Source organism: Crinia signifera, chromosome 5 (assembly GCF_055691185.1).
Source record: "Crinia signifera chromosome 5, ASM5569118v1, whole genome shotgun sequence".
Taxonomy (NCBI): Eukaryota; Metazoa; Chordata; class Amphibia; order Anura; family Myobatrachidae; genus Crinia; species Crinia signifera.
This window is the reverse complement of record NC_139221.1, coordinates 132,824,939-132,843,542: the sequence shown is the minus strand read 5'-3', so window position 1 is coordinate 132,843,542 and position 18,604 is coordinate 132,824,939. Positions and strand designations below refer to the sequence as shown.

The 18,604-nt window shown below is 44.9% G+C and overlaps 2 protein-coding genes across 4 annotated transcripts in view; both read left to right on the top strand.

Moving 5' to 3' along the window:
- CDH20 (cadherin 20) overlaps positions 1-18,604 on the top strand; it is a 417,999-nt gene that overhangs the window by 86,216 nt on the left and 313,179 nt on the right. The window lies entirely within an intron of this gene.
- LOC146005737 (uncharacterized) overlaps positions 1-18,604 on the top strand; it is a 37,292-nt gene that overhangs the window by 15,886 nt on the left and 2,802 nt on the right. The window contains exons 2-3 of the mRNA XM_083145163.1: positions 14,073-14,160; positions 15,327-15,441. Coding sequence (XP_083001289.1) covers positions 14,073-14,160; positions 15,327-15,441 — 203 coding nt within the window. The remainder of the gene's footprint in view (positions 1-14,072; positions 14,161-15,326; positions 15,442-18,604) is intronic.

Below are 18,604 nucleotides of genomic sequence, written 5' to 3'. Positions count from 1 at the left end.
ATAAGATAAACTACATTAAGTGTAAGATTTACAGCATTTTAACCATTATTAAAATATTTTTTATGGGCAAGTCAATTAAAAAGCATGGGTGAAATGTTCTGCAATGGCACATCACAGCTAGCAACATCATTCACACCCAATAGCGGTGCAAAAAAAAAAAAGTGTCATTAAGAGCAGTGGTGGCTCCAGAGGTGGGGCTGCAGCAAAATCCAGAATACAAATAGGGGAGCCACACCAACTGCAACCCAAACACTGCTAGACATAGGGGGCACACTGGCACTTAGGGGGTCATTCTGGTTGGTTCGTTTTTTTTTTCAACTGCGCATGCGTACCATTCGCAATGCACATGTGTGCCGACAGCACACCGCGCACGAACGGGCCTTCCCAAGCAACAAATCCTATCTGCAAGCGCACGGTCACAGTGGGCGTGATGTGGGCGTTTTTCGGGGAGAGGCCAGAAAAATGGACAACACTGGGCGTATACCTGGGCGTACACAGGGTTGTGCACTAAAACTGCATGGAGGGACAACCGCCTCGCTCGTTGAGCATTTTTGGCCCAAAACAGTCGGACGCCAAAGAGTGCTCAATAACTCTCAGAGTTTCCACCTGAGTATGGACACCCTGGGTCTGCTAATTAACGCCAAATACAAGTGAATTACATACACCTGACTGCAATATTATCCAATGCTGCAGCCTATTTAGTGAAATAACTAGTTGCAGTACCTGCAAGCCATACACAGCACTGAAATACATTGCAAGGTTCTCTTTCTACACTTCTCACCATTTCAAGGTATGTTTATTTTTATGTTGTATTAATCCAAATACACATGTTTCTATGTGTCCATTTAGTAACTTTTTAACCATCTACACCCTCAATGCAAGTGTGCTTTTAATGTTATGAAAAAATTCATAGGAGTCGACATGTGTACACTTTTTCACTGCAACACAAACATACAATTCAAAAAAATTATTTACACAGCTCTATTTTCCTTTGAAGTTGGATTAGCAGACCAATTGCTGGTCCATACAAGTGACGCGTACGCTCCCGTGCTCGGGCATACGCCACCGCCTCTGATTGGAGCTGCGTTCTGTCTCCGATCGTTGGGGAGCATATGCTCATATGCACACCACTCCCCATTGTCGGGTGCTGACTCCGTCCGTGTGCGGATGTGTTGTGGGCGGAATCACGCTCGCCCGAAAGAATGCGGTCTTTGCTCGTATGGACCGTACGTACGGCGGTCCGCCCGCATCAACCAGAATAAGGGCCTTGGGCCCTTATTCTGATCGGTGCGGATATTCCCGAATTCTTACGGTGCGGTCCGCACGCCACGGTGTGCTGCCGCGTGCGGCCATCGTCCGTAGAAACGCCCACGTGTCCTCCGCATTCGGACGGACTCACTCTTTAAGAACAGGGCGTGTTTACGGACGACATACAAACCATGCGTGTGCGGGAGAAACACTCCGATTCTGCACGGTATTACAGAGTATTACAGAGTATGCACGGGAATACCGCATCCAAACGGGAGTCAAGCGGTGCTTCCGCACGTAAGCGGAGTATTTACGCCAAACAACCCAACTATTATGTCTATTCTGCAATACATCACATGACCCACTTATTCAATTACCTATCCTCATACAAAAATGCTTATTTGGAATTGGAATCAATTAGATGCCAATATATCCTTACAAGCATGCCTAACACATGCATTGCACACATTAACCCTTACAGCAATTGAAGTGCAATGGTTTGTATTAGACCCTGTGTAAAATATTATAAACAATCTACACATATACTGTTTAATGTGCAAATAAAACCAACAACTGTGAACTTGCATAAACCATTTATTTGCAGGAAAAATTAACATTTAAATATAAAACTATAAAATAATAAATTACAGTAGTAAATCTCGCAGGTCCTGGAGATCGGCTATTAATAGGCGCAAATGGTGGCCCATCCGCAGGAGGGCCCCACGAACCCCCTCATCTGCCGGTGTTGTGGCATCTGTGGGCATGTCAAAGGGGCAAAAATTAGTCATGATATTCATGCATACATTTCACATACTGCTACATAAATTGCAGAAATGCTAGGTGACATGTGTATATATATATATATATATATATATATATATATATATATATATATATATATATATGTAGAGAGATAGAGACACACATAGATAAATAGATATGACACATACATATATACATACATGCAAACTTATTTACTACATACTGTGTTTTTTTCCCCCTCTCTCTGCAGAAGACATAACAGTCATAGTGTTTCTTCTCATTCACAACCCACCCATGACTAACCAATGACAAGCATGTCATGGCCTCCGTCAATAAGAACTTGTCACAATCTCCTCAGTCTAAGTTCAGTGATGGTTCGTGGCATGGGAGTTATGCAAATGTCAGGAATGCACAGTACACATCCTCAAAATCATAATTCAGTCTAAACCAACCTACAATTCTGTGAGGGCCAAAAAACAATCTGAACTACAGGGGGTGTTTAGGTAGAGGAGGCTCCAGGGACACTGGCAACTTGTGACTCCATTCCAAGGTAGGCCGGCCCATACTCCATTTATAGCATACATCATAGTTTATAAATAACATTCAACAAAAAGATAGATTCCACTATATGATGGGTCAGAATCGAGGCTTGCAGCAGGTGAATTTAATCCACAAATGATCCACTCATCCCTTTACTCCAGGATCCTGTTTAACTACAACGGTTATGTGGCAGTCAAACTGGTGCTCCAAGCCATCCCACAAACCTGTGTAATTCAGAGGTGTCCTGGATGAAAGGGATGCCTTGGACACCCCATCTAACCCGTACCTGTATCTGTAGCTACCCACTTTGGGTTCTGTATTAATAGTATTGTAACAAAATTTATCATCACCAGTGCTACATAACAAATACCAGTACAACTACTTCATGAATGATGCATTATGTATACATACCGATCTGTTGGTCCTCCGGCGCCTGACACGCCTCCTCCCCCTCGGATTCAGACAACTCCGGGGCAACCGTGGCCTCCTCAGCCACCTCCTCTGCCAGCTCCTCCGCCACCTCCTCCGCCACCATTACCTCCTCCACCTCCTCATCCGCCACCACCACCTCCTCCACCACCACCACCTCCTCCACCTCCTCCTCCTCCGCCACCAACACCTCCTCCTCCGCCACCAACTCCTCTTCCACCTCCTCCACCACCACCTCCTCAGGCACCTCCTCCTCCTCCACCACCTCCTCCACCACATACTCCTCCTCCACCATCTCCTCCACCTCCTCCACCATCTCCTCCACCATTTCCTCCTCCTCCTCCACTTGCTCCTCCTCCACCCTCGCCGGCACCTCCTCATCAGGCTCTTGGACCTCCTCCTCGGCCTGGGCTGCCTCGGCCTGTTCCCGTGCCTGTCGTGCTTGGGCTCGTGCTGTGTGGTAGAAAACAAAATCATGGTCAATGTAGGGTCATTGGGGCACATGTATTAATCCATAACAAGACATACATGGAAGGGTGATAATGTTGGCAAACGATGCTTGAAAGTAGCTCCTTACTGTTAATGGACTCCAAAATGTGACATTTAAGTTATGATGTGATTGTTAGTAATTTGTTCAATCATTACAACACATATTAGATCTGGCACATTGTATGCATCAGAATCATGAATGCTATGTAATTACATATAAAAGCCACATGACTGCATGTTAACCAGGAAGAAGCACACATAACAGTCTATGGACTTTTAAACCCATGGACACCCACTTATCATGAGACACATTTTATTGTTTATATATGCTATGATGTAAGTGCGAAATTTCATAGCTAAAATACTCACAATCAGCTATCTCGCTCCTAATCTGCTGTAGAAGCTGGGGCTGGCGCCTGCGGAGGTCCGACCACCGCCTCTCTAGCTGGCCGATGGTCCTCCGCACCCGAGTGCGGGCGAAAATCCGGCGCCCTGCCGCAGCATAGGCCCGGCGCTTCTGGCCATTAGTTATAAAGGGCCCCGCACGGCCCAGCCTTGTCTCCATGACGGAGACCAGAGCCCTCAGTTCCGCAGGCGAAAACGGCTCTGCCCTGCGTGTCTCCGCCATGTTAACAATGGCATCAATCAACCAATCATGTGGTGGCATTGGTTTATCACAGTTATTTGTGTTAATAACTTTATTGTTCATCTTTACATGAACAGCGTCTCTGCGCCAACACAAATGGTGACAAATTCGCATGCCTTCAAAACGGTAGTGCTGATGTATGGCAATGAACAAATCTGATATATATAAAACACAGTGTGTATGCACTTAGCAAATCCAATAACGCCTCGCTCCGCCAAGCAACGCGTGCTATAGCTTAGCAACGCATAGCTGTACTTAGCATTACTTACTCTATGCATCTATGTGTATGCGTACATTTATGTTTAAAAGACACATACACATACTTGCAGGTATCCTGAGTCCAGCATTATACACCAGCGCTGCCTGGCTGCCTGCCTGCCTGGCTGCCTGCCTGCCTGCCTGCCTGCCTGCTCCTTGAAATGTTTAAACATGTTAATAAATTCCAATATCATATATATATATATATCTGCAAACAAATCATACATCAACACAGAAAAAAGTCCCCACCACATTAGAGAATAAATCAATGTACTCACCAGACATCAGGGATAGTATCAACTACAATAATGAAGATATAACAAACAAATAAGATCCCTTGTACAAAGTATAATAATGAGCACCTATATTGTACTTCCCCCAAAACTAAGCACATATGATAAATATCTACTATTTCTTTGCCATTAGGAGGGCAGGCTGGCTAATTGTCGTTTTGTAACACTGACAACTACCACACTGTACTTATTTGAAGGGGTGATTTTAACCACAATTGGTGTGTTCTGGTCAACTAGATAAAATGTACCTGAAGAATCTTAGCGCCACAGAGTCCCGCAGCTGGTATCCCCTCCGGCATTCAGGGGCGCGGGATGGGCGCATGGGCGGATCTTGCGGCTCAGATGGAACCTCCCACTCATCAAAGGGTATCTCACGCCGCACAGCAATGTTATGGAAAAATATACACAGGCCCACGATCCTCGACACCATTTGAGGCGCATACTGTAAGTCACCACCAGTGCGGTGGAGCACTCTAAATCGACCCTTTAAAAGGCCAATTGAGCGCTCCACCACTTGCCTGGTGGCAACATGTGCCCGATTGAATGCCTCCTGTGGGCCCGGTTCTGGGTAGCTGTACGGCGTAAGTAGCCAGGGCGTACATAGGTAACCAGAGTCACCCAGAACCCACGCATCACGGCCTTCCAGCTCTTGTAGTCTTTGCCATATCACGGTTTGTCGGATGACATGAGAGTCATGGGCACTTCCGGGAAACTTCGAGTGGAAGGCGAGAATTTCCATGGATGGGCCACATACCACCATCACGTTCAGTGAGTGGAACAATTTGCGGTTCCTATATATCTTCTCACTTCGAGATGGAGGCACAAATGGTACATGGGTGCCATCCACAGCCCCTATCACATTAGGGAAGCCAGCAATTTGATGGAAGGCCTGCTGGCTTCTGCGCAGGGTCTCGGTGGCAAATGTCATGGCCATGAAGTGCCCCTTGCGCCTGAACATGGCCGACGTCACACGCCTCAGGATTCGGCAGAAGGCCGGCTGAGATATTCCAGCAAGTACTGCCACTACTTGTTGGAATGATCCTGAGGCGCAGAAATGCAACACCGCCAGCAGCTGTGTGTGAGGCGGAATTGCTGTCGTGATCCCGTGTAGAGGTTCCAGATCACTCTCAATTAACGAGAGCAGATCCAGAATGACATGTGGCGGTAACCGGTACCTAGTAAGTACCTCATCATCGGGCATAGCAAACAGAGTCACCCGTGTGCGATAGATTCTAGCACGTCCTGGCCTCCTTGGGCGACGAGTGGGGAGAGACGCAAGTGCCCTTAGCCTCCTTTCCATGTACGCCATCATTGCTTCAGCAACCTATAAAGAAATGAACATAAATACTGATGCACCTATGCACATAATGGCCATATCCGACTACAAATAGATTTGTAGCCTTCAATACGTACAATAGATGGGCGCCCCGTCAAATCGCGAAGATCCATTTGACTCTATAATGATGTAACAATAATATGAACTCAATACACACCGTCATAAACACACAGATGCTTACAACATCGAACTACTAAACACTACTTGAGTATCAAAGGTGTCTGCATTTGTTGCCGACATCATGTACTATGAGACATTTCAGCTATTGCTGGGACATGTTGTCCTGCAATAGATGAACACACACAGGTTTAAGACCTGTGAGTGAAATAGTGAACATGTGACATGTTGCAATAATGCTACAAAGACTTTGCTGGCCCAACAATCTGTAGTCAGTGAGGCAATGGTGCATACATTCATACACTTACATTGTTAATGGATATCATATCTACAAGGACCATGGAAGAGCTTACCTTAGACCCTGACAAGTCCAGATCTGGAGACAAATGATTCTAGCAGCAACTCACTATTTATAGGCCTCTCACATGTGTGGTCTATAACAGTAGTGATGAGTATTGCATGACTTGTGGCCTGGATTTTCTAAGGGATTGGGCTACTTTTAGCTTGCAATCAAACTCCACAATACCACAGTAGTCATGAACCAAATGTCATGTCATGCTAGCAAATAGCATGTGTATTGTGCGATAGTCACAGGTGTATCAGAAGATTCTATGCAATGTTAGAATTGGTGACCAGTATTTCATGTCGAAGTTTCGCCAGGTTTTACACAATGGAATTTCCGCCTCGTATGCGGCGCGAAAAAACAGCGACGTACGCTCGCGCACGGAACGCAGCTGCCGCTGATGTCCGCCAAACAGGATACACAAACAGTATATAAAGGTGTATTAGAATGTGACAATGTTGTTGCTAACATGTCTGGATCACAATCAGAGGTGGACCAGGAGCTGCAGCAACTATTTGACCACATGGACTCCAGCACCTCCTATGTGCCACTGCACATGCAGCCAGTGGGAAATGAGGAGGCTGCTGGCCCTTCTACAGCAGGGCAACCTGCACCTGACCATTCTACAGCAGGGCAACCTGCACCTGGCCCTTCTGCAGCAGGGCAACCTGCAGCTGGCTCATATGCACCATCAGCAGAATCATTTGGAACACAACCGGGGACTTCACAAGTTAGTACCATGGCCAGCACTTCAAGTACAGCGACACGTGCCAGTAGGCGTGGGCGTGGCAAGGGGAGAACGAGGGCAACAGAGGAACCAAGTACAAGAAATAAGGCATATGAAGCACAGGAGCTTGCCATCCTGGTTCCCCGAGCACGTGATTGGATTGAGTGTCCATCGGAGAGGCTGACACACACACGCAGATGGAAGATTTGGGAAGACATAACGGCAGAGATTAATGAAGTTGCGCCACAAGTTCGTGAGGCGGACCATGTCAAGAAGAGGCAAGTTGTTTTGTGATACATGTGCCCAGTAATAGACAAGTAATGATTGAATTCATGCTTAGATGGATTTTGCAAATGGCCGGTGAGGTTGTTACGATACACAGACATTATTGACATGTTATTTAGTTGAGAGTTAGAGTAGGGTGATTGTGAATGTGTATTGTAACGGTTGATATCATAGTTGCATGTAATGTTATCTTTTTGACATTAAGCACATGTCGTAATATGGAGCACAGAGCAATGGCTGCAACAGCAAACATCTGGAGTGACATGTATTAATATGTCAACTTACATTGCAGGTGGCAGGACTTCAAAACCAACCTGAAGAGGAAGATGACCAAGCGGTGGGAACACAGCCAGAGATCTGGGGCCGGGCCCATGCCATCAGGGCTAGAGTTCACCCCCCTGGAGTTGATGGCCGAGAGCTGTGTATCAGTTGAGGAGGTCAGGGGGGTGAGCACGATGGATAGCGAGGCCCCAGCTGAAGTGTTTGTGTCTTTTATTGAAGGTAAATATTTGTCATGCCATAAGCTTGTGCAAGTAATTATCTTAGAATGTGTCCTAATTGTGTTTATCATTTTCCACAGACACCCCACTGCTTGGTGACGACTCTGCTCAGGAGGTGGAGGAGTCCGTGCCACCTGGCCCCAGTGGTAGGCCTGTGCAGCAGCAGCCATCGGCCCAAGCCGATTTTGCCACCTTGGCCCAGATGCTTGGGGACATAAACCAGCAGGGAGAGTTGGCATCAGAACGGATGCGTAGGACCGAGGAGATCATAGCGAGCTTGGTCAGCACCCAGCAGGCCATCGCTGGGAGCATGCAGGCCATGGCTGAGGCGCATCAGGCCATGGCTGCAAGTGCTCAGGTGCTGGCCGAGCAAGCCACCCGCCAAAATGATCTCCTCCTCCACCATAATGAGCTTATGGTGGAGCTAGTTAACAGCAACAGGGTCCTAATGTCATCCGTTTCTGGTGCATTACCACCAGCAACACTCCCTGCTGGCAGGAGGGGTAGACCAGCCAACCCCTCACCAGCATCTGCTCCACCTGCCCCAGCATCTGTCCGTGGCCGAAGAGCTGCTGCACAGGCCAAGGAGCCTACCAAGGCCAAACGTGGTCGCAAATGAACTTGTGGCTGCATTAATCTCCACCGTTATGTCATCCCAACTCTTCCATTGTGCTGTGTGTGTCAGCTTCTTGTGTCCAATCACGTGCTGAGGGTAACCAGATGAGCCCTTGCTTCAAATGTCCTTTTTGGTTCCCCTGTTGCCCTCTTTTGCCTGCCATTACTGTCAGCTGTACTTGAAGTGATGTTGCTAAGTCCCCGGTTGTGTTCCAAATGATTCTGCTGATGGTGCATATGAGGCAGCTGCAGGTTGCCCTGCTGCAGAAGGGCCAGGTGCAGGTTGCCCTGCTGTAGAATGGTCAGGTGCAGGTTGCCCTGCTGTAGAAGGGCCAGCAGCCTCCTCATTTCCCACTGGCTGCATGTGCAGTGGCACATAGGAGCTGCTGGAGTCCATCTGTGTGCAATTATATTTGTTTTGTATTATAATTTATTTTGGTACATTCCTGCCATGGTTTTTTTTGGGGTTTTTTTTTATTTTTTTGTCATTGCATCACAGTGGCATTGACTGTGAAATGTATATAAATAAATTTATTTACTTTACAAAAATTGTGTGGTTTCATTAGTACATGTCGAATACACATGTGTATTGCTAGTATTAATATTCAGTCATGTCCATTGTTAGCAGGTTTAAAGTGTGTGACAAGTACAGCATATGTGGGTGATTAGTAAGGTTTCCTTGAAGCAGCAATGTTTTCAATTAAAGCACTGACAAGCGTCCTATTAGTGAGTAATGAGTAAAGGAGTCGATTCTATTGGGTTCAGGTGTTAATGCTTGTAGTCATTAGGCGGTCCGTTCGCCTACCGCAGGAACGAGTGGTGTCCGCAAAGCAATAGTAGCCTTTTGGACACCGCACATTTCTTCCCTTTTTGTTCGCGTGCATTCGGAGTGGTATCCGAATGCACGCCCCCCAACATAAGTGTACTCCCCCGTGTCCGCCCATGTTTCCGCCCCGTTTTGCCCACTTTGAAACTACGCCCATGTGTCATTCCGCATGACGCCCATAATACGCCCATATTTCCCGACTGATTGCGGTGAACAGTTTTGTACGGGATTTGCCCGAACAGGTACGGAGTCAAGGCGTGGCACATGCGCGTTGCGTTCTCCACGCATGCGCAGACGCCGTAAAGACGCGATCCGAAAGTATGCGGAAAAGTACGCGTCAATCAGAATAAGGGCCCTAGTGTGGCTGTCCTACTTGAAATTTGGGCTATGCAGCAGCCCCATTTCTGGAGTTGTCATTGACAGCTTACCATATACTGACTCTTAGTACAGTATATGGTAAATTTGTGCTCTTCCAAACATTGCGGTGATGCATGGCGACATATCCTGCTAAAATGAATTGATCCCATATTGCATAATTCATTATGATATTGTTAAATAAGAATATTGGCCGTGTTTTCAAAAAGCATATTGGTATATTTCATATTGAGACATTCTCATTATTTGGCCGATGCAATGACAAGGATGCCCTTTTTTAAATTAATTTATTAATCATAAATACAATTATTTGTAATACTGTTGATTACTTAATCAAAGATGTGAAGCATGACCACCAGTTGGGGATCCATTGAATGTTCTCAAAAATCTCAATTAAACTGGTGTATACTATATTGCTAACATCAGACAGTTTTGGCTTAACCTGATATTAAATGAACAAGTAAATGCATTTAAGTATTGATATTTAAATCTTCACATGAATCTAGTAGTTTCAAAACTGTGTGTCTAGGGGGTGTGGATCGCATTATCGACCACACTTAGGTTGACAGTCATTAGGTTGACACCATTGGGTCGACATGCATTAATGGATGAAGGTCGACAGGTGTCTAGGTCGTCAGGGGACTAGGTTGACATGGTTTTAGGTCGAAAGGTCGCGAGGTCGACATGGGTTTTCTCACCGTTTTTTTTACCAGAATGTGCGCTTGGCACACTATGTTATTCTTCCACCACGCCCTAGTGGATGGTAGGGCATGAAATAGCGCCTGTCGGCACATTTAGGCTAAAAAAACAGTGAGAAAACCCATGTCGATCTTGCAACCTGTTGACATAACCCACGTCGACCTAACGTTATGTCGACTTAAAACCATGTCGACCTTGCCCCCTGTCGACCTACACACCTGTCAACCTTCAATCATGTCGACCTAGAACCATGTCGACATTCCTAGATGTAGACGCAACGGTGTTGACCTAATGACTGTCGACCTAAGTGTGGTCGATAATACAACCGTATCCCATGTCTAGGCAGACTGGGGTGCTGCAAGACTCTTGTCGAGTTGGTGGACCAAGACCAAATCAAATAATTTATGGTCAGAGTGATAAGCAAAGACAGTGCTAGTGGCTGCCAATAATAAAACATATGGATAATCAAACCCAACTTTACATAGAACTGACCCTAAGGATGACCGGTAGGCACAAACAATTTTATATTTTATATATTTTTTTTACTAGATTATTAGAGACAAATGTAGATATTTGAATGTTGATACGATATTTAAGAATATAGCTCCCTCTTTGCCTCTTTGGATAACTGTAGTCCACAAAAATAACCTGTATATTATTGAAAAACTGTAGCTGGAGATATGCAGGCATTGGAATAATTCCAGCAAGTCTGCCTGAGTTATTTTAAGAGAAATTTATTTAAAACAAAACAAAAAAAAAAAAACAGCTTGCATGTGCTTTGTAAATTATTGCTCCTTTAAATAAAATTGAGAAATGTGATGGAGCTGCGATGATTTTATTTCCCCCAATAAGTAAACAGTTATTGAAAGAGCTATTTTTGTAGTGATATTGCATGTGCTCTATTTTTATATTTCCAAGCAGTAAGGCTTCTCATGTTTTATATACAGCCGTACAATATAAAAACTCGGAGACAGACCTGGAGCATAGAATACATAATAACAATATAACATAGCCAAGTTTCTTTATATATATAGATATAGAAATAAATACAAAACTAAATAAAAAGCGTCACATTGACCCCTGAACCGGAAGTATATCTATATATAAAGAAACTTGGCTATGTTATATTGTTATTATGTATTCTATGCTCCAGGTCTTTCTCTGAGTTTTTATATTGTGTTTTTATATTGTGTTTCTGATAAATTGTATTGCTGGGATTTCCCATGAGGTCACTCATTCCAATTAGTGAGGGTATTTAAACCCAGCCTCAGCCCCATAACAGTCACCTTGATAAAGCTGCCCCAAGAGACAGCGAAACGCATTGGTGATCAGACTGGGACCTTATTGGACACCATCCTTCCTGCTAAATATTCTGGACAACTTCCACCATCCTTCCCTCCACTGGAGCATTGCCACCTCTTTCAGTGGTAATTACACACCACCGATGACCCTTGGTTTGGTATACCCTTTAAAAGGCAACAGGACACCTCCAGCGGTACCTTTGGTCACTATCCAAGCACACCACACTCTGGTGAGGATTTTCCTGGAACTTACCATCCATCCCATACACAGGGATACCTCCGTTGGTCTTACCATCTCGCCATTGCCTCCATTGGATTACAATCAGGACTTTACCTTGGGAGTTTGGACTGTCCAGAGCAGGTTAACCCTTCATTCATTTGTCCATATTTAGGTCCCAGTGTTGTTGTTTTTACATTGTTTTTATACCGATTTATGCAGTTCTTATGAATTATATTTCTATCAATTAATAGATCATTACACAATAAATTTGTTCATTTATATCGAGCGCAGCACATGTTCTTTCCCCATAACTCATAACTAACTTTGTTTTGTTCTGCTGGTTTTGTGTGCACAAAACAATAATATTCATTATATCACAGCAATAACAATCCTAATCCTAATGATAGGCGGCCCAGAGAGAAACTTTCCTCTGAGAACCGAGCCACGTTATACTGTGAACCAATTGTCAATTGAACGTAATTTTTGCACTTAAACACTAAGGGATCTGACAAAGTATCTGATTTACCAATTTACCACTGAGTAAGGATTTTTTATCCTTTTTTATTTACATGTTTGTCTATGTATTTATGTTTTGTGGTTTTATTTTGCAACATTTTAAATAAACTTAATAAAAGTTACATTTTATAATTTAACTCTCTAGGTGCACCAGCTGCAGACACTCTTTCCTATTCTTCATATTGTTTACCATTTAGTGTCTATGGTAGCACACCCCCATGGCCTCTAACAGTGATTAATTCAAGAGCCCCAAAATGGGGGTCCACCCACAACATTATATTTCATAATTTTTTCTGTGCGAAAATCCATTTTTTGGCCCGCTCAATTCAGTAAGTGGATGAGATCATGAACATGGACAAAAAGTCCTGACTGCATGAGAAAGTGCCAGCATCTAGGCTGAGTTGGTGGAACAAACGGTACTTGTGTAGTTTCACGGCAGCAGTTACTTAGTCAGCGTAGTGTCCGCGCGACCAGTGCAGTCAGCATAGACAGTACTTTGTGGCTAGCCGGAGCTTACGTAGTTAGAGTAGTCCGTCAGCGTTACGCAGTTAGCATAGTCAGTCAGCGTTACGCAGTTAGCATAGTCAGTCAGCGTTGTGTCAGCATTTATTACATTGTGTTTCAATCATTGACAATTTTTAACCTGCCTGACATAATAGGTGTGAATGTGTTCCTGAAACACCCCCACTATCCAGGTCAGTGGATGAGATCATGAACATGGACAAAAAGTCCTGACTGCATAAGAAAGTGCCAGCATCTAGGCTAAGTTGGTGGAACAAACAGTACTTGTGTAGTTTCACGGCGGCAGTTACATAGTCAGCGTACAGTTCCTGTCAGAATCAGTGTAGTGTTCCTGCAGCCAGCATAGTCAGCATAGTCAGCGTCCCTGTCAGTATCAGCGTTGTGTTCCCACAGCCAGCGTAGTCATGGATGGATGCATTATATTACTTTGTGTTATAAAATGCTTTGATCTGTCCATGTGTGATCAGTACTAAATATCCTACTATGGAAAAATTGCTCATCCACAATTAATGCCAAATTACAGGGCTAATCTCTCTGTACCTATAAACTGCTACCCTGGGGCTGGAAAAACTGTACAACATTAATGTCAGCACTGTCTCAGATTCATGTTTTCTTTAAATTCTGACTGATTGTTATACTAACTAATACCCCCTTTCAGACCGCAAATGCCAGATTGCACTTGGGATCGAGACACAAGTCCCTCCTAGGAGTGAGCTGGCATTTTTGGTCTGAAAGCTCCTGCAGTGACCCTGGCAATAAGCATTGTCACATGGGGGTGGGGCAGAACTGGCAGAGCGGCATTGGGGGCAGGGGATGAGGCAGCGCTTGGAGCACTGCCTCCTCCATAGTGTGAATGTGACCCAGGTCACTCAACCCAGTTACTCGTTCACACTCGGGTCAGAGGTGTTCAACACTGGTTGTGATGAGGGTTCAAATGCCTGGTTGCTCAACCCAGAAAATAATGCTGTGGTGCTTTTATACTATATATAGTTTCTATGCTTCTCATTTGCTCTCTCATTTTTCAGCTAAGGACTGGAACAACACTGTAGACACCATGCTCTCTTACCCGGTCACAACCTCTAGGGCTATATCTGTACATTACACCTTTTTGAGGCAAGTTCTCGATTATACTGAATAGATATAATATATTGAAAGGAGGAATATCCACTTGGTTGGACCACTTTCTCTCACTGACCAACCACAACTGCAAAAGGGCCTATTATATTCCCGACAGACACTCAAGGCTACTTTTGGCTACTTGTAAAACATTTTGCGGAAGCCAAACTAATTACATTTGTCCTCTTTACCCCGGAATTGGCAATATTGGGCATCCTTGATCCCAATCTCCGCATGACGGAAGAAAGTAAAAAACTTTTACTAGCTTCAAGTGCAGCGGGCAGGAAAACCATTCTTCAAGGTTGGATTGACCCAGACCCCTCCACAATTTCCCTTATTCCTAAATAAATAGAATTTACTTTTTATAATGGATTGGGTGGAAGCAATAGTGGATAGGGGTAAATGTGTGGAAAAATTATTTCTACTATGGAATTCATATATACCAACCCTTCCTCTCAACACAGGACAGATGATTCATGACAGCTTAAAATCCACTACATGGTATCTCACTAGAGCAGCTCAGGATTGTCCTGTCCCTTTGGAATGAGGTCTCACTACATTGACAAATAATCTCTATCTGATGTTAATCGCATGATCGGTATGGTGATTGGACTCACCCTAATGATTGACTATGTACTGCAGTTGTTTGTTAATGAAAATTTTATACGCTGTACAATTTCAAATGTATTTGTTACAATATCTACGATGTTTCAATAAAAAAGTTATAAAAAAAAGAATACTACATGATTCCACATTCAGTGCAGAAATTACCTTTTTGCTGTCTTAAATTAATAGAATTGTAATTTGTAAAACTAAGATTCAGAGTAAATTTTAACAAAATGTAAAATGTACTGTTAAATGCATAGACGGATATATACAGTATTAGCGCGAGCTTGTGACATCAAAACCATAAGAAATAGCAATTTAAGATTAAAGGACAAAATATCTGAAAACAGAAAGAATATTGTAGATTCGCAAATCCATCTTTTTTACTTCTTTCATTTTTTTAATTTAAAGTTTATTACAGATTAAATACAGTTACAATGATCTACAAATCTTAGTGCAAAGAGATGGGTTTAGCCCTGTAGAAAGTTTTCTGTTTTAGTCATAATTTTTCATCTTTTCTACCACGTTATATTTTGTGCCCAAAATTCCCTTTTCAGGGCTGCCACAGCTACACCAGGTAATATGATGGCATGGGGAAAACTTGGTGAGATGTGGCCAGGTCCTCTCTGTGCAAAAATAGCACCCAGTGGTCTTGGCACAGAGGCTGCTGTAGTAGGAGTCAGCTTTTTTTCTCCCTGTATGAAGTACCATCCAGCTACCTTTTACATTAGTGCGAGGACCCTGCTGAGCATCTACATCAGGCCTGGGCCAAGGTAAAGAGTACCCCCCCCCCCAACACTCTCAGATCCATTGCCTGTTTGTCACAATGGCCCTTATTCTGATCGGTGCGTACTTTCCCGAATTCTTTCGGATCGCGGTTTTTAGCCGTCTGCGCATGCGTGGGGAACGCAATGCGCATGTGCCACGTATGGTCTCCGTACTTGTTCTCACTAATACCGTACAGAAATGTGCACCGCAATCACTCGGCCAATAAGGGTGTGTTATGGGCGTCATGCGGAATGACACAGGGGCGTAGTTTCAAAATGGGCTAAACTGGGCGGAAACATGGGCGGACACGGGGGAGTACACTTATTTTGGTGGGCGTGCATTCGGACAGCACACCGAATGCACGCGAACAAAAAGGGAAGAAATGTGCGGTGTCCAAAAGGCTACTATTGCTTAGCGGACACCACTCGGTCATGCGCTAGGCAATCGGAACGCCTAATCAGGACGGACGCACCTCAACCAATGTCAGGTGAACACAATACAATCACCTACTTTACTCATTACTTGTAAATTACACGCTTCTCACTGCTTCAATTGAAACCAATGCACCTTAAATGGACCATTACTAAACACACACATATATGCTGCAGTTTGCACACACTTTTACACTGCAAATAATGAACACAGCTTCATATTACTAATACACATGTCACTTCTGCATGTATCAATTAATCCAGACATTTTGGGGCCAAAAATAACATTTATTAAATCAACAAAGAAAATATTTGCAAAACCATCACAAAATAAATGGTACCATAACAGGACAAAAATTAAATAATATATAAAAAATAGCCACAGCAGAATCATTAGGAACACATCAGGTGGCTTCACAACAAAAGTACAGCAACAACACTTCAAGTACAGCACACAGTAATGCTAGGCCAAACAGGGCCACAGGGGAACCAAACATGACATTTGAACCGCGGGCAAATGTGGTGACCCTCGGCACGGAATTTGACAGCGGATGCTGACACACACAGCTCGATGGAAGATTTGGGAATACATAACGGTGGAGATTAATGGGGACACAAGTTCATTTGCGAGCACGTTTGCCCCTGGCAGGCTCCTTGCCACGTGCAGCAGCTCTTCGGCCTCGCCCACGGCCACGCTCAGATGGAGGGTCACGTGGAGCACATGCTGGGGAGGGGGGGGATGTTCTTCCCCCTCTGGCAGCAGGGAGTGATGATGGTGGTAAAGCACCCGAAACGGATGCTATCAGGACCCTATTGCTGTTAACTAGCTCCACCATAAGCTCATTATGGCGGAGGAGGAGGTCATTTTGATCAGCCAGCACCTGCAGGCTAGCAGCAATGGATTGCTGGGTGACAGCCATAGCCTGCAGGCTCCCAGCGATACTCTGCTGGCTGGTGGTCAAACCCTGCAGCACCTCCTCGGCCCTACGCACCCGCTCGAATGCCGAGTCTCCCTGCTGCACAATACTGTCTAGCATACGGCCCCACGTGGACAATTCAGCCACGGACATTGGCGGCTGCTGCTGCACGGGCCTGCTACTGGGGCCAGGTGGCACAGACTCAACAACCTCCTCAAGAGATTCTTGACCAAGCGGTGGGGATGCTGTTGAAGGAGAAAATACCAATTACCACACATTCCATGCAAAATTCAAAACATCTACTTATGGCCTGGCAAATAATTACCTTCAAGCGTAGAAGCCATCACTTCCGCTGGGGACTCGCTGTCTATGGTGCTCACCCCCCGGACCTCCTCCACTGCTATGCAGCACTGTGCAATCTCTTCCAGGGGGGTGAGCTTCAGCTTGGCAGGCATGGGGCCAGCCCCAGAGGTGTGGCTGTGTTGCCACCGCTCGGTCAATTTCTTCTTGAGGTTGCCTTTGAAGTCGTGCCACCTGCAATCAAAGTGTACATATTAATACATGTCACTCCTCATGTTTGCTGTAGCACCCATTGCAATGTGAAACATAATACAACATGTGCCTCCTGACACCAAACTTAAAATATATTATTTTTTAAAAACAACCCTTAGAGGATATAACCACAGTCACCCTACAATAACTATCAAATCAATATCATGGCAAACAGTTCTGTGCCTCCAAGCAACGTGACCACCCATTGACCAACTCCATCTAATATTGAATGTAAACATTACTGGACTTGGACTGCTCAAATGTAAAACACATGTACTTGCCTCTTCTTAATGTGCTCCGTCTCACGAACTTGTGGAGCCACTGCATTAATCTCCGCCGTTATCTCCTCCCAGATCTTCCATCTCCTTGTGTGTGTCAACTTTACCGCTGGGCACTCTATCAAATCACGTGCCCGGGTCACCAGGATGGCAAGCTCCTGCGGTTCATATGCCATGTTTCTTGTGGTTGGTTCCTCTGTTGCCCGACTGCGGACACGGCCACGGGCACGGCCACGGCCACGGCCACCGGTTGCTGTACTTGAAGTGCTGGCCTGGCTACTCTGTTGGGAAGCCACCTGCTGTGTTCCCAATGATTCTGCTGATGCTGAGGATGGGCCAGCTGCAGCTTGGCCAGATGTGGATGGCCCATCTGGCTGCTCTGGGTTGAGGGGGACATAGGTGGTGTTGGACTCCATGCGGGCCAAGAGGTTCTGCACCACCTGTTCTTCCTCAGACTCTGAGCCAGCCATGTTTGCAACAACTGTTTGCCTTTCTAGGACCACTTTAAATACTATTTCTGTAATTGGCGTTAATCAGCTGCAACCTGCGTTCCGTACGGCCGCGTTCCGTATGGCAGCGTCAACCGTGCGACGCATACGGCACGCCCCTTGGTGTGGCTAAATATTTCACAAAAACCTGGCTTAATGAGTAAGTCTGATTTAGTAGCTAAATGCTGCTTTCAACACCAAAGACCAAATAAAACTGAGGTCACACATGAAATGTATATTTGAATGTACATCTGTACTGTGCACTTGTTTGGTATGTAGTACAACTGACACTACCCATTCCATATGTCAATCCAGTCCACCACTTAGCCACAAGTAATCAGTGCTAGCATCAAAATCACATGTGAAAGCACTCCAAATTCATGCTGGATGCTAGCTACTTT